At 39.3% G+C, this 14282-nt stretch overlaps 1 protein-coding gene across 1 annotated transcript in view; it reads right to left on the reverse strand.

The window, feature by feature from the left end:
- LOC113420793 (receptor-type tyrosine-protein phosphatase V-like) overlaps positions 1–14282 on the reverse strand; it is a 63473-nt gene that overhangs the window by 20285 nt on the left and 28906 nt on the right. The window contains exons 11-21 of the mRNA XM_026680881.2: positions 11583–11852; positions 11084–11356; positions 8033–8305; positions 6094–6366; positions 4012–4284; positions 3170–3451; positions 2941–3075; positions 2634–2844; positions 2264–2331; positions 927–1053; positions 537–584 (exon numbers count right to left, since the gene is read on the reverse strand). Coding sequence (XP_026536666.2) covers positions 537–584; positions 927–1053; positions 2264–2331; positions 2634–2844; positions 2941–3075; positions 3170–3451; positions 4012–4284; positions 6094–6366; positions 8033–8305; positions 11084–11356; positions 11583–11852 — 2233 coding nt within the window. The remainder of the gene's footprint in view (positions 1–536; positions 585–926; positions 1054–2263; positions 2332–2633; positions 2845–2940; positions 3076–3169; positions 3452–4011; positions 4285–6093; positions 6367–8032; positions 8306–11083; positions 11357–11582; positions 11853–14282) is intronic.

Genomic DNA, 14282 nt, shown 5'->3' on the forward strand with positions numbered 1-14282 from the left:
TAGATGTCACAAGACTGACATAACCAACATATACAATAAGCTAGATAGAATTCATGTTTCTTTTAGTTAAGTCCTAAGCTAGCAATATACACTACTTGTTTTGCAGTAGAAGCAAAATCAACTGGATTTTATTGCAATGCCAGAGAGTTTAGTTCCCTAGATGCTCACAACTTACTTATACATGGAATTTACTACAGCTATGGACTTCAATATCCAGTTATATTTTTATGATAATGTTTGTTATTATCTCAAAGCTTTAGCTATGCTAGAAAAGAATGGTTAGGTATTGACTGCTTATTCCTGTTTTAAGCAGATAGTTTAAAAATCCTCTTGTAGGATTTTTCTTTCTTTCAAGAATCCTCTTGAAAGAAAATCAAATGTTGCTTCTAACTTCCTGAGGTTGACATGCAGATATTTTTTATAGAAAATAAAATCTATGCCACAATTGTTTCTTTCATACAAACATTGGAGTATCCATCCTATCACATTTAATACCTGTCTTAAGTGAATAGAAAGATGAGCATTGCTTCACCTACCTGAGACTGTAGACGGTCATTTCTTGAGGTATATTACCCTTTTCTATTCTGAAATCAAAACATGGACATTGCTATTGTTTTGGTGAGGTAATGCCTTTTCCAAATGTACTTCAACTCTCTCTCTCCCTCCCTCCCCCTCTCTCTGCAACAGTTCATAACTGCATTTTGATAGTCTCTTGTTGAGCCATTTTTCTTACCTTATGGTGCCATTCAACTAACTCATATATCATGGATCAGAACATGCACATTTAGATACTGTAAATCAGCTATCTAAAAAAAAATCTAAGCTAGGACCATTTATATACTAATTCCATTCACTCCCCATGCCTAGCTCCAAAACAGACAGTCCTATGTTTTGTTTTATTTTATTGTTTTATTTTATTTTATTACCTTCTTCTTCTTAAATGTTTCCAATAAACCCATATAGAAATGGCTGTGACTGTCACAAGGAATCCCATAATGATTCCAGCCACAACCGGGGGAGGCAGAGTTGCAGAATCTGCAGAAGCAGCTGCTGCTAGATATCAAAACAAGGAAAAAATGCATTTGTATAAGGTAACTTTCTCTCAGGCCCACAAAAAAATATTGTCAAAATAATTTGTAGCATAATTTAATTAGAAAGCACTAATATAGCATTATCATTACAGTACCGTTGTATAAGAAAAGACAAATGATTGGACATAAGAACAATTCTATACCCCATATGGTAGAATAGAATAACAGTAGTATTCAGATATCAATCAATCAATCAACTATTATTATGTTCAAAGACCAACATGGTGTAGTCTGATGTAGTTTGACTGGATGGGGTGCTGGAAGATACTGTGAGAACTGAAGAATGTGTACTTGGTACAGGATGGGTACGGAGTGGTGGGTTGTACATGTACATATGCAGTCTGGAATGTCACTGAGTGAACTGTGTGGTCACAGAGCAAAAAGATTTCACAGCAATATTGTTCTTACAAGGCCTGTTCAGAAGAGATACCTACAACAACATTCAAGACAAGTAAGAGCCCCATATGGGCATTGTATCAGGGCTGCAAAACATAGTTATTTCTCCAGTCTTATCACACCCATAGATAGCCACCTCGCAGCCCTCCAGCAAGAATAAATATATTATTCTGTGTTGGAGGGATGATCCACACAATTATCTGGACAGCTACTGTGAGGAATATTTTAGGCATCTGGCAGATAAAGTCACCTGGCACTTAGAGTTTGGACTCGGACTGGGCAAGTCATGTTGAAGTGATGGAAGCAAGCCTTATTTGGTTAATAGCAGCTCCACTGTACATCCCTTCTATATTAGGAGATGAGTAGGCTGGAGCCTGAGGGCGGAGTCAAATGCATAATCATTTTGGAGTTGTTGTGTTCCCACAAGAGACCCAAGTCCAGCCCCCATGAATTCTGTTCACCCTTATCTAGCACTAATTTGGTTTGACCATTAGTAGATGAAATTCTTGTGTATAGGTAGCATATAATAAACTTTTAGTGCTTTGAACTCAATTCCTGTTCCTAGTTACTTGCACCTGATACTATATGACCTACATGGCAGTATGATGGAAACTTATTTTTGGATAGACATGCAAAAGATTGGACAATTGGTAATTTAATGAGATAATTTAATATATTCCTTTGAATATTTGGGACAAGCAGGAGAAACCTTAATGAAATTAAATAGAAACTAGACATCTATTTAATCCGGAATCTAAACAAAAAATACAACTTACCTGAGAATGCTGTGAAGGACACTTTTGGAGTCTGTCGGCTGTATCTAGTAAATGCAGCAATGCTGAATCTATAGGAAGAATGAAATAAAACTTGTGATGATTCTATTTACTGACTTACACTTTCAGTAATTTGTTGCATTTATATCCTCCCAGCTCTCCAAAGAGTTCAGCCATTGGACATGCTTCTCTCATATCCATTCTTTTACTCTCAAAAATCTAGGAGATGGATGGGACTAGTATGATTGTTAAATACTTTTAGTAAGGAAATACTAGATGCTAGTTGCAAACTCCCTCAAAGTTCCTAGGTAATAACCAATGAAAATCAAATGAACGGTAGTATTTTACAGCAGGATTTTTCTTACATGCCTACCTGTACTGTGCATTTGTTTTCAGCTTTCCATTGCAAGTTGCTCGGGAGTAGCTGCAATCTTCTGCACCCACAGACACTGGCCAAGCCTTGAGGCTGGTGCTCTCATTAAGATGAAATGGGTTTGGCAGCAGCATAGCCAAATATGAGTCTTCCTGCCCATAATAGTGGTCATACCATGTGTGGGAAATGATTTCTTGAGTAGGCCTTAGCACTGGAAAGATAGAAACAAGCACTGCAGTGTTAAGATCCCAGGTAAATTAGGAAACCTTTCCTACTAAGCAAAGCACACAGAGAGCTAAATACTTACAAGACTCATTGGTGGTGGCAACAATTCCATAATACTCTATGAGACCATTTTCTTCACTGAACATATCTGGAGAAATAATGATTCTGGAACTGGCATCAAACTGTGGGAGGTCCATTCTCACAGGAGGTGGAAGAACTGCAGCAGAAAATAAGAAATGTTGCTTGAAACTGATATGTGCAGCACAAAGTCTAACTCTTGGTACAATCAATGGTGAGATTAGAATCAATACCTTCCACAGATGTGTTGCACACTATTGTCACAGATGGGCCCTTTATGTCATTCCTGCCAACAGCATTAACTTGGATTTGATAGGAGGTATTTGTAGTCAGCTCTACCAGAGTAATGTTAGTTTGGGACACAACCAAAGCTAGTATAGGTTCTTGGAGGATTCTCTTTGGAAATTTATTCACAATCAGCTCATAAGATTTAATGTCATTCTCAATGATGGTCCAGTTTAGAAACATACTGGTGGTGTCAGGTAAACACTGCAGGTTCTTCACATGACTGGGTTCTAGAGAGACAGGACACAATTCACTGAGCAAGTCAAACTTATCTGTCTCTATGACAGTTAATAAATATCTATAATGCAGGGAAAAAAATGGGATAGAACAAATTCTGCCTAATTCACACTATTTTATTCACAACTTTAGTGGAAACAGAAAGGCATTGAAATCACAGGTGCTTTGTACCACATATGTATGAAAATCTGATTATGATAATTGGAATTTGGAATATATGCAGGCTTGCTTCTTAAAACTCTTATGCTGATCCATCTGGCCAAGATGCTTGCACAATTTGATGGATATGGATTCTTATATCCATATGAATGCCAGCGACACGTTCTTCATTCTATTTCAAAGCATAGAAGAATGTGTCTCTTGAATTCATTTGGGTTTGAATTTTATTACTTAGCATACTGTGCTTGACAATTTGACCTAAAGTTCTCTTTCTGCTTCTTGACCGTCAACCGATTTTATGATGTCTTACCAGTAATCAGAATAATCCAACTGAAAGGATAAGTCTGGGGATGAAGATGGAAATATGAATGTCCTGGAAAGAACACATACCCACCTATTGGCATTACTATCATTTCAGAACTGTTCTTATATGGTCCAGCAACACAGATGAGGGATATAGAATAATTTCTCCCTGGAATTAGTCCCTGAAAAATATGGCGGACTTGCCACTGAGTCAAGGTGTGATGCTGTAACAAGGTGCTATTTTCTGGATGCCGCAGCTGCAGCTGGCAGCGCTCAGGTTTGCTGACAGGTTTTGCCCAGGCCACAGACAACACAGGATTTCCCTTCTCAGCCTTTACAGAGAGTTTCCTGGGAACCAATGGGTCTGGTATGTACAAAAGAAAAAAGGAATACAGAGTGAACAAGCTGCAAAAGTGATAATGCTGATGTAACATTCTACAATGAAGCCATGAACAATCAATAATCTCCTACTTGTTTGTAACAGAGATTGGTCTGGCTGTCTTGATGCACAATCATTCATCTGTAATTACGCACACAACTCAACTGAACTGCATCATCTGCAAACTCATAACGGGAACACTGTCCAAGAATACTTTGTTCACAAAAGACTGTTCAGAAACTATTCAGTCCAATAGGTTAAAGGAAGAAGCGTGGTGGCGCAGTGGTTAGAATGCAAAATTGCAGGCTAACTCACAGCTCACTGTCAGGAGTTTGATTCTGACCGGCTCTAGATTGACTCAGCTTTCATCTTTCTTGGGTAAGAAAAATGAGAACCCAGGTTGTTGGGGGCAAGTGTAGGGGGCGTGCATAAGCGCACCAACGTGCCTACCGTCCCTGTCCTATTGTTTCTCTTATTCTTCTTTTATTTTTCTTATATGTACCCATTTCATGTATTCACAACTATGTATACACTTATACTTATTATCTTGTAAACAATTGGCAAATCAAATAAATAAATAAATAAATAAATAAAAAAGATGCTGACTCCGTAAACCACTTAGAGAGGGCAGTAAAGTACTATGAAGTGGTATATAAGTCTAGGTGCTATTGTTATTGCTATTACTATTTTTTTTAAAAAAGGTTTTACTACAACCATTTTTATGGTATCAGGCTTTAAAGAGGTTCACACCATCTTTAAAGAAAGATTTAAGTCAGTTCTTTTGACTTAATTTAATGAGAATTTCATGAAAAACAATGGGATACGCTGATGTTTTACACAATATTACATTCTGCAAAAGTCCGTTTGACTAAATCTATTTTTACAAATCTATTGGTAGTTATTCTTTAAAAATGTTATTCAGTTAAAATCTCTCTTTGCAGAAATGATTAGGGCTGTTCTTTCAAAAAGACCCCCACACACACATATTGTGCAGAAGCCAGAAAAAAATATGACTCAGATACTCATTGCCTGCAAAAATTCTTCCAAATCATTTTGGATTCATTGATATCAATCCTATAAACTACTACAGCTGAATCTAACTTCAGCTGATAATCAACCATCATTACAGCATAGATGGACAATTATTTTAGCTTTGAGGATCATACATGTTGGCATGTTGTGAGTTAGGGGCTCATACACCTCCATCGTTCATATATTCATGTCTATCTCTTTTGTCTTATTCTATCCTGATCTCTCAAGCAATTTTGAACCAAATTTCTAATTAAAATGGGTAAAAGAAAATTTTAAAAAATCCCTCCTTTGTCCTAATCACTCAATACTAAATACCAATCTTCTGTGAGGGAGCTAATGACTTTGTCAATAGGAAAACTAGACTAAATTTAAAACCAATGTAAATTGCCAAGAAGAGTAAAGACACTTCTATCACATTAGGGTTTCAATTCCTCATTCTTCAAAAGCACTTTAGGGCTGATTGTCTTCTTTCTTCCACCTTCAAAATGGAGTACAGATGACAACGAGGGAGGAATTGCGGGGAAGGAAGGTGAAAGAATCTGGGTTGCCTGTAAATTATAGAGACATAATGCTTGGGGGGAGGGGAGAGCCCTGCTTTGCTAAAATTTGAAATATTCCACAGCAAAGCCAGTAATAAATTGATGGAGCTTCAGCTACAACTAACATTGGGAGGTTCAGGACCTCTGAAGTGGATTTTGAATTGGTTTAAAAGTTCCTATCTGGAAATGTCCAAATGTGGACAATGAAGAAACTCAGACTCACATGTCCAGTCACTGGTGTTCCCTGATGATATCCGATACGGCCCTGCTATGGAAGCAACTTCCAGCAAGTATTTACTTCCTGGGATGAGGCTTCCAAAGGTGAAATTAGTAATGTCCTTTTCTACAGATACCTTGGCTACCACAATGCCCAATGCAGCATTATAGAGTGTAAGTACATAGCCACTTTGATCTCCTGCAGGAGGGTCCCAGGTAGCACTCAGCTTGTCAGTGTGTCCTTTATTTGACAGAAGCACCATGCGAGGAGGTAGAGGACCTAGGCGGAAGAGAAAGAGAAATGGAAGTTATGTGTATCAATAGGAGATACTAATTTAACAAACAAATTGTTATGAATTTATATCTTTTACATGATGGATATTGCCAGCAAAGAATTACTGACACTATTACGTAAGTGTTAAATCCTCCTTCTAGTATAACGTTAGCAGCAGATCAGATCTGAGATGTAGACTCGGACACGGTATTTTTTTGGACAAGTCAAATGTATTTGCCAGTGAACTAATGGATCCTAAACACCTGTTCTTAGATACAGTTCTTAGATACAGTTCTTAATTATTGATTGTATTGTAAAGTGCTATGATTATTGGTGTAATAGATTTACATTTCATTGGGAAAGACCCTATTGGGTAAGACTGAAGGCAAAAGAAGGGGACAGCAGAGGATGAGATGGTTGGATAGTGTCATCAACACAATGACATGATTTTAGGCAAACTCTGGGAGACAGTGGAGGACAGGGGAAGGGGGTTGGCATTCTATAGTCCATGAATAGTCAGACACAACTTAGTGACTGAACAAGAAGATTATGGTATATAATACTTCCCTTGTGCCTAGTTCAGCCATTATTTGAAGTGACTGTGTCTCATTAAGAGCTTATTTCGGGATCAGATCCCACATTGCCAAAAGAACAGGATCAGATGTTTTCTAGTTGAAACCAAGAAGAATTTCAAGGCTCCATTTCTAAATTGACCAATTTTGTCAATTGACCCTGGACTACTTTGGGAGCAGATGCTAATCTTCTGTATTAATATTGTTACTGGGTTTATTAAATCTTGGATATACTTGGCTCCTTGGTTCTAATATTTACTGATGCAAACAGTTTCCCATGAAACAAGCAATGGAGTTCACTATTATTCCTGATTCGACCTAAGTGAGGGAAGTGTCATCCATTTCAAGTGAAATTCAGGACATACTGTGTTGCTTGGAATGAAACTGCAAATAAAACTTGTTTATTAAATTAACAAGTTTTTGGCCATACAGTATGTACAGATTTTGGCCTATGTTTAAATCAATTTCTGGATCCTATGTTTGTTCTGGATCACAAGACCAAGAGTAGTAAGGGGGTTTATCATTTTCAAAATTACAAGTCCAATGAAAGAATCAGGAACTCAGTTGTGCTGGTTTCTTTTATTCATGACAATTCTACTCTGGAATGCATCACTAAGACATAGTTTGATGACTGTGGTTTAACTGTTTCTTCTCTGATGAAGGAATTTTCTAACATTATTTGTCTAATAATCCATTATGGTAGAGGAAGAAATGCGTTTTTGGGAGGGAGTCTACCGAAATGGAAGCTTACGTAGGGGATTCTCAAAAGACCAGCCTTGGAAGAAAAATATGTAGTTGGATATTTCTAAAGAGTGTAGAGATTATCAAACCCTCAAGAATGAAGTAAGAGAAAATATTAGGATGACTTATTTTCTCATTAAGATGAAGACCGTGGTAATCCAAGTTATTTGTCTAACTTATCTGTTTTATCTTTTAAATTGATTTTATTTTCATGTAAGAGTATAAATTGCTTTGGGCAAAACCCTATTGTCTACAATGAAATTACACATATGAGAAGCCAGTCATTATAACAAGGGGCAGTATTTTAGAATCATTTATGGCAGTAATAGAGGGGCACAATCTTATCATCATTTACTCACTTGTCCAAGCACTGAAATTCCCTGCTGAAGTTCTATGAGGTCCCGCCTTTGACAGAATCTCAGATAAGTAATTGATTCCAGGTGTCAGACCCAAGTAAGTAAAATTAGTGGCATCCCTTCCAAGATGCGCTTGTGTTGCTAAAGTGCTGGATCCTGTGTAGTACAGTTTCAGTTCGTAGCCATCCAGTCTTCCTGAAGCTGGTGCCCAAGCCACATGCAGCCTGTTTGGGTGCCCTCCATTCCAGATTTGCACAGAGGAAGCTGGTAGAGGAGCTGTAAAGTAATTAAGAATTTGTCTGATTAAGTGAGTAACAGTAATTGACATAAATGGCAGCACATGGTAGCTACAGGGCATGGGAAGATGGTAACTATACAATAGATTCTATATGGTATATAGTACTATTATGTTTCTCTGTATGTATATAAATACAAATATTTATTAGATGTGTAAGTTGTACTTAAAACAGAACAGTTTACAAAACAAGATCAAAAACACAAAATTATAAAGATTTAAATCAGCAGACAAGAACAATATCTTAAATCTATCAAATAACAAACATAACTAGCCCTCTTATCCCGAGCAAACAGGAGAGCCTTGGACAATGGGCAGAACTACAAAGTTGAGAAGGATATCCTGCTTACGGTACTCAACTATCAATAAACCAAACAAATTAATAGAAAATATAATAAAGACTGGTCAAAGTCAGCATCAGAAAGTTGATCTACACTAAATCAAACCACTGAACCTTCCCATTCACTATTTTACTGTCAGCAACTCTCTAGCTTTAACCTGAATCAGGTAGACTTAATCTTGAATGCATACTGTAAATACATTTATTAAGCTTTATCCATTCTTTTTAAGAGTTCATTTTCCTTTTTCCCAAAGGAAAATCACCCTACTTTTCTCAAAATAGTATCTCCCAGATATGTTAAACGTCAACACTTATATTTACTAACCATGCTGTCTGAAGGTTATAGGAGTAGAAGTCCAATACAAGGCACCAAGCTGAGAAAGTGAAAGTGAAATTAACCTAATGATTGGAAGAAGTAAGAACCTGCTGTAGGTATCATTCTATGTGAATAAATTACCATCTTATTTCCATCACTGCAAACAGCTGAAAGGGTGTTGGCCACATCAATACATTAATATGTAAACTTGACTATCTTGTCTCTGACATAATACACATGAGGATTTAATGTATATCAACGTTGATAGGATTTTTGAATCTAACTGAGCATTTACAGATTAGTACTTCCTGTTATTAAGACCTACACTTCCTTTCCTCTAATTACATACAGAAGAGAGGCCAAATCAGTTGTGAATAATAAAAACTTTGTCAACTTATCCAATTGTTTGATTTAGTAGACTTCGGGAAAGGAAATATGATCTAATGATCAGTAGTCAAGCATGCGGAAAAACAGTGAGGAAAAGTTGAATATAGAAAATGGAAAAACACTGAGGAAAAGTTGGATAAAGAAAATGGAAAATGGAAAAAACACCGAGGAAGAGATGGATAAAGAAAATGATATTGAGAATAGAGTTGTTCAAATAATGTTACAATCTCATATCTATGGGTAACAGTACAGCCTAGACCAGGGGTGGGCAAACTTTTGGCTCGGGGGCGCGGATTCACTTTTAAAATTTGACAGACGGGCCGGGTCAGCACAAGATTTTTGGGAATCGCCTCCCCCTTCCCCCTTCTTCTCCTCCTTCCCCTCCCCTCGGAGGCCCCTGAGTCAGGAGTTGCTACTGCCGGCACGGCTCCACGCGGCTCCAGTCCCACGTTGCCTCGGGAAGGGAAAGGCAAAAAGGAAGAGCCGCGGCGGTGCTTTGCAACGGCAGCAGTGGCACCGGAGGTTCAGGCTCAGCGGCTCCTGGTTTTGCCTTTCCCTTCCCAAGGCAACGTGGGACTGGAGCCGCGCGGAGCTGCGCCGGTGGTAGCAACTCCTGACAGCCCCAGCTGGACACCTGAGCAGAGCCCGGGCAGAACTGCCTGTTGCTGCTGCGGCGCTGCTGCGGGCGTCTGGCTGCCCAAGTAAAGAACCACACCAGCTCAGGGCAACTGTGAGGAGCAAGAGGGGAGAGGCAGAGAAGGAGGCAGAGAAGGAGGAGAGCACCTGGCCAGTTGGGGGAGGCTTCTTGTGCTGCCAGTTGGGGAGGCTTCTTCTCCGGCTCCACTCTGCTTCTCCAACATCCGGCGCTGCCCTGTTCTGTGCGCCGGCTGCTCGGACTTGCTGGGCCTGACACAGAACAGGGTGGCGCCGGATGTTGGAGAAGCAGAGCGGAGCCGGAGATCATTAGCTGCCTCTTTCGCAGCACAAGAAGAACAGGGTGGTGCCGGACCATTGGAGAAGCGGAGCAAAGCCGGAGATTAGTAGCTGCCTCTTCGGCGCAGAAAGCTTCCCCAACCAGCCGGCTGGTCTCTTCCTCCTCGGCCATACAGAACAAACAGGCAGAGAAGGAGGAGAGCAGCTGGCCAGTTGGGGAGGCTTCGTGCTGCAAGAGGCGGCTAATGATCTCGGCTCGCTCTGCTTCTCCAACATCCGGCACCGCCCTGTTCTGTGCGCCGGCTGCTCGGACTTGCTGGGCCTGACACAGAACAGGGCGGCGCCAGATGTTGGAGAAGCAGAGCTGAGCTGGAGATCATTAGCCGCCTCTTTCGGCGCAGAAAGCTTCCCCCAACCAGCCGGCTGGTCTCCTCCTTCTCTGCCTGTTTGTTCTGTATGGCCGAGGAGGAGGAGACCAGCTGAGAAGCACGCTGCCAGGCGGGGCCACGCAGCGCAGGGCAACACGCCACCGCCCAGCCCTGGCGAGGGAAAGCAGTGGGCGTTCCCGGGCGGTGGCCTTGGCCCCGCTACCAGGGAAGCGGCTGCCCAGCTCCATGTTGTGTGTGCAATTTTTGCGCTGCGCTGGGTCTCTTTGGCCGGCCCCAATTTTTTTCCAGAGGGGAATATTTTTTTCAGAGGCGGGCCGTATTAAAATGACCAACGGGCCGGATGTGTCCCACGGGCCGTAGTTTGCCCACCCCTGGCCTAGACTGTCAGACTCACATGTCCACTCGGCAGCAATGGTGGAGGAGGCCTCAGCGTGTCCTTTTACTGAAATAACCTGCACAGCAAAATGGCTTCCTGCTGGCAAATCTGTCCAAAGGAAATCCTGGACACCTGGGCCAATGACACGAACTCTTTTCATGCCTGGAGGATCCAGGCTATACAGGATCATCCTGTAGTGGTCCCGTCCTCCTGGAGGCTCAGTCCAAGATGTGTATAGAACAGATGAATTGCCCATATTGTTCAGAGTCAGGTTCACAGGAGCAGCAGGAGCTGCAGTCAGAAAGAAGTTTCAGCCAGAAATTCTCTTCATGGTATAATAATATACATGGTGACACTATAAAATTTAAGCGTTATCTTCCAATGTGAACAAGACTGAAGAGTAAGCAAGTCCATGCAATCTAGGGTCTGTCAATGAGAAACGTAAGAAGTCTTTTTGCATCAGAATTCATTCACTGCACCATATTAACAGATTCAGAGACCAAGATACTGCACTTACCTGTGCAAGCTGAGCTGTTCCGGGAAGCAGAGCTGTAGGGTCCAGCCAGTGACCACACTGCAATCAGATAGCAGGTCCCAGGGGCTAGACCCACAATTGTAACATTGGTGTTGGTTTTTCCCACAAACATGTGATTACTGGTATCTGTAGATCCCTCTTTCGATACAGAAACCATATAACTGTCTCTCTGCCCAGCTGGGGGCTTCCATTGCACAGATAACACTGAAGAACTGTGACTGGTCACCTTCAGAGAAAGTGGCAACAGGGGCACTAGAAGAAGTAGCACAGGTGGTATCAGAAAATGTTTGCTGAACCAAAATAATCAGACAAGTGCAAAGTCTCATTGATGTCCCTTTAAAATAATTAAGTAAGATATAATTATAGTATAAGAAAAAGGACGTATTAAATAGTAATGAATACAATATGGAATATGAACATTAACACTAGAAAAGACAAAAATCTCATTTATTGACAGAGTGGAACTAAACGCCAATTCCACTTCAAGTATTGTCTCTTATAATGACTGTGGGTCATTGTACACTGCTCTGAGTGTTTATATAATCAGGAAGAAGAAGTTGTAAATTTAATAATAAATAATAAACACATAATATATCCCAAAGGTGCTTTTTTTTCAAGAGGCAACTGGACTTTCTGGTTTTTCTCTTAGACGCCTCTTTCAAACCAGTGAATCCTCTCTGTCCAAGATATGGACTTTGATAAGTGCACATTTCAATCCCAAAAATACACTAAGGCAGAAACTTGTCCACCCCAAGGATTAAACAGAAACTGAGCAACCTGGTATATGCAGTACAATGCAGTGAACCTTGTGCAGATCAGTACATTGGGGAAATGAAACAACCGCTTCATAAATGCATGGCTCAACATAGGAAGACAAACACATCACGACTAGATTCAGCAGTCCATCTGCATTTAAAAGGCATAGGCCACTCTTCGGAAGACAACAAAGTCCATATCTTGGACTGAGAGGATTGCTGGTTTGAAAGAGGGGTTAAAGAAGCCACCTATGTAAAAATTGAACAGCCCTCTCTCAACAGAGGTGGAGAGATACAACTACAACACAGACCTTTCAACAGTTCCAAGAAGGCTCCACACCAATTTGCACCACTCAGGTGACCCTGATGACACAGATAAAGCTCCAGGTGACCTTAATGATCTGTTAAAAGAACACAAATGACCAGCTGTCTGCAAGGAGTAGAAATCCTTCCATTCCCCACCATCCAGTCAGAGCTAAAGAAGCTTCTTGGATGAGAAGTGAAACGTCTTCAAAAAAAAACCCAGAAAGTCCAGTTGCCCCTTGAAAAAAAAAGCACCTTGGGACAAATAAATAAATTATATAAATAAATAAATCAACAAATAAATGCTCTGTCCTACATATTGGCCAAAAAAAAAAAAAAACAACAGAAAATAAAAACAAATTGAATAGTCAAGACCTTGTTGATGATCCAAACTCTGTCAAGGATCTTGGAGTACTCATCTCAAATGACCTAAGTGCTAGAGCCCACTGTAACTACATAGCGAAAAAGGCGTTAAGAGTTGTTAACCTAATCTTACATAGCTTTTTCTCTGGTAATATTACACTAATAACCAGAGCAAACAAAACATTTGCTAGACCAATACTCGAAAACAGTTCATCAGTCTGGAACCCACATTACGTATCTGATATCAACACAGTTGAGAAAGTCCAGAAATATTTCACAAGAAGAGTTCTCCACTCCTCTACTCGTTGCAGAATACCTTATACCCCAGACTAGAAATTCTAGACCTAGAAAACCTAGAACTATGCCGCCTTTGGTCTGATCTAAGTATAGTATATAAAATCATACATTGCTATGCCCTACCTGTCAATGAATACTTCAGCTTCAACCATAACAACACAAGAGCAAACAATAGATACAAACTCAAGGTTAATCGCACCAAACTTGATTGCAGGAAATACGACTTCAGCAACAGAGTGGTCAATGTCTGGAATACTCTACCTGACTCTGTGGTTTTTTCCTCAAACCCCAAAAACTTTAACCTTAGACTGTCTACTATTGACCTCACCCCTTTCCTAAGAGGGGGCGTGCATAAGCGCACCAACGTGCCTACCGTCCCTGTCCTATTGTTTCTTTTATATATTTTTTATTTTTCTTATATGTATCCATGTATTCATAACTATGTTTTACTTATACCTATTATCTTGTAAGCAATTGACAAATAAAAATAAAAATAAAAATAAAATAAAATAAAATAAATAATAAAATAAAATAAAATAAAATAAAATAAAATAATAAAATAAATAAAATAAATAAAATAAAATAAAATAATAAAATAAAATAATAAAATAATAAAATAAAATAAAATAAAATAAAATAAAATAAAATAAAATAAAAAATAAAATAAAATAAAATAAAATAAAATAAAATAAAATAAAATAAAATAAAATAAAATAAAATAAAATAATAAAATAAAATAAAATAAAATAAAATAAAAACAAACCATGAACTGGATGACTGAGAATCTCCATAGACACATTATAATATAGCATTCTAACAATGCTACAAAAAGTAAGTACAGGTAGTTCTCAACTTACGACCACAATTGCACCCAGAATTTATGTTGCTAAGTGAGAAATTGGTTAAGTGAGTTTTCTCCCATTTTATGACTTTTCTTGCCACAGCTGTTAAGTGAATCACTGCA

The sequence above is a fragment of the Notechis scutatus genome, chromosome 3 (genome assembly GCF_049901735.1).
Source record: "Notechis scutatus isolate UNSWTSFEM ecotype Mainland chromosome 3, rNotScu1.2, whole genome shotgun sequence".
Lineage (NCBI taxonomy): Eukaryota > Metazoa > Chordata > Lepidosauria > Squamata > Elapidae > Notechis > Notechis scutatus.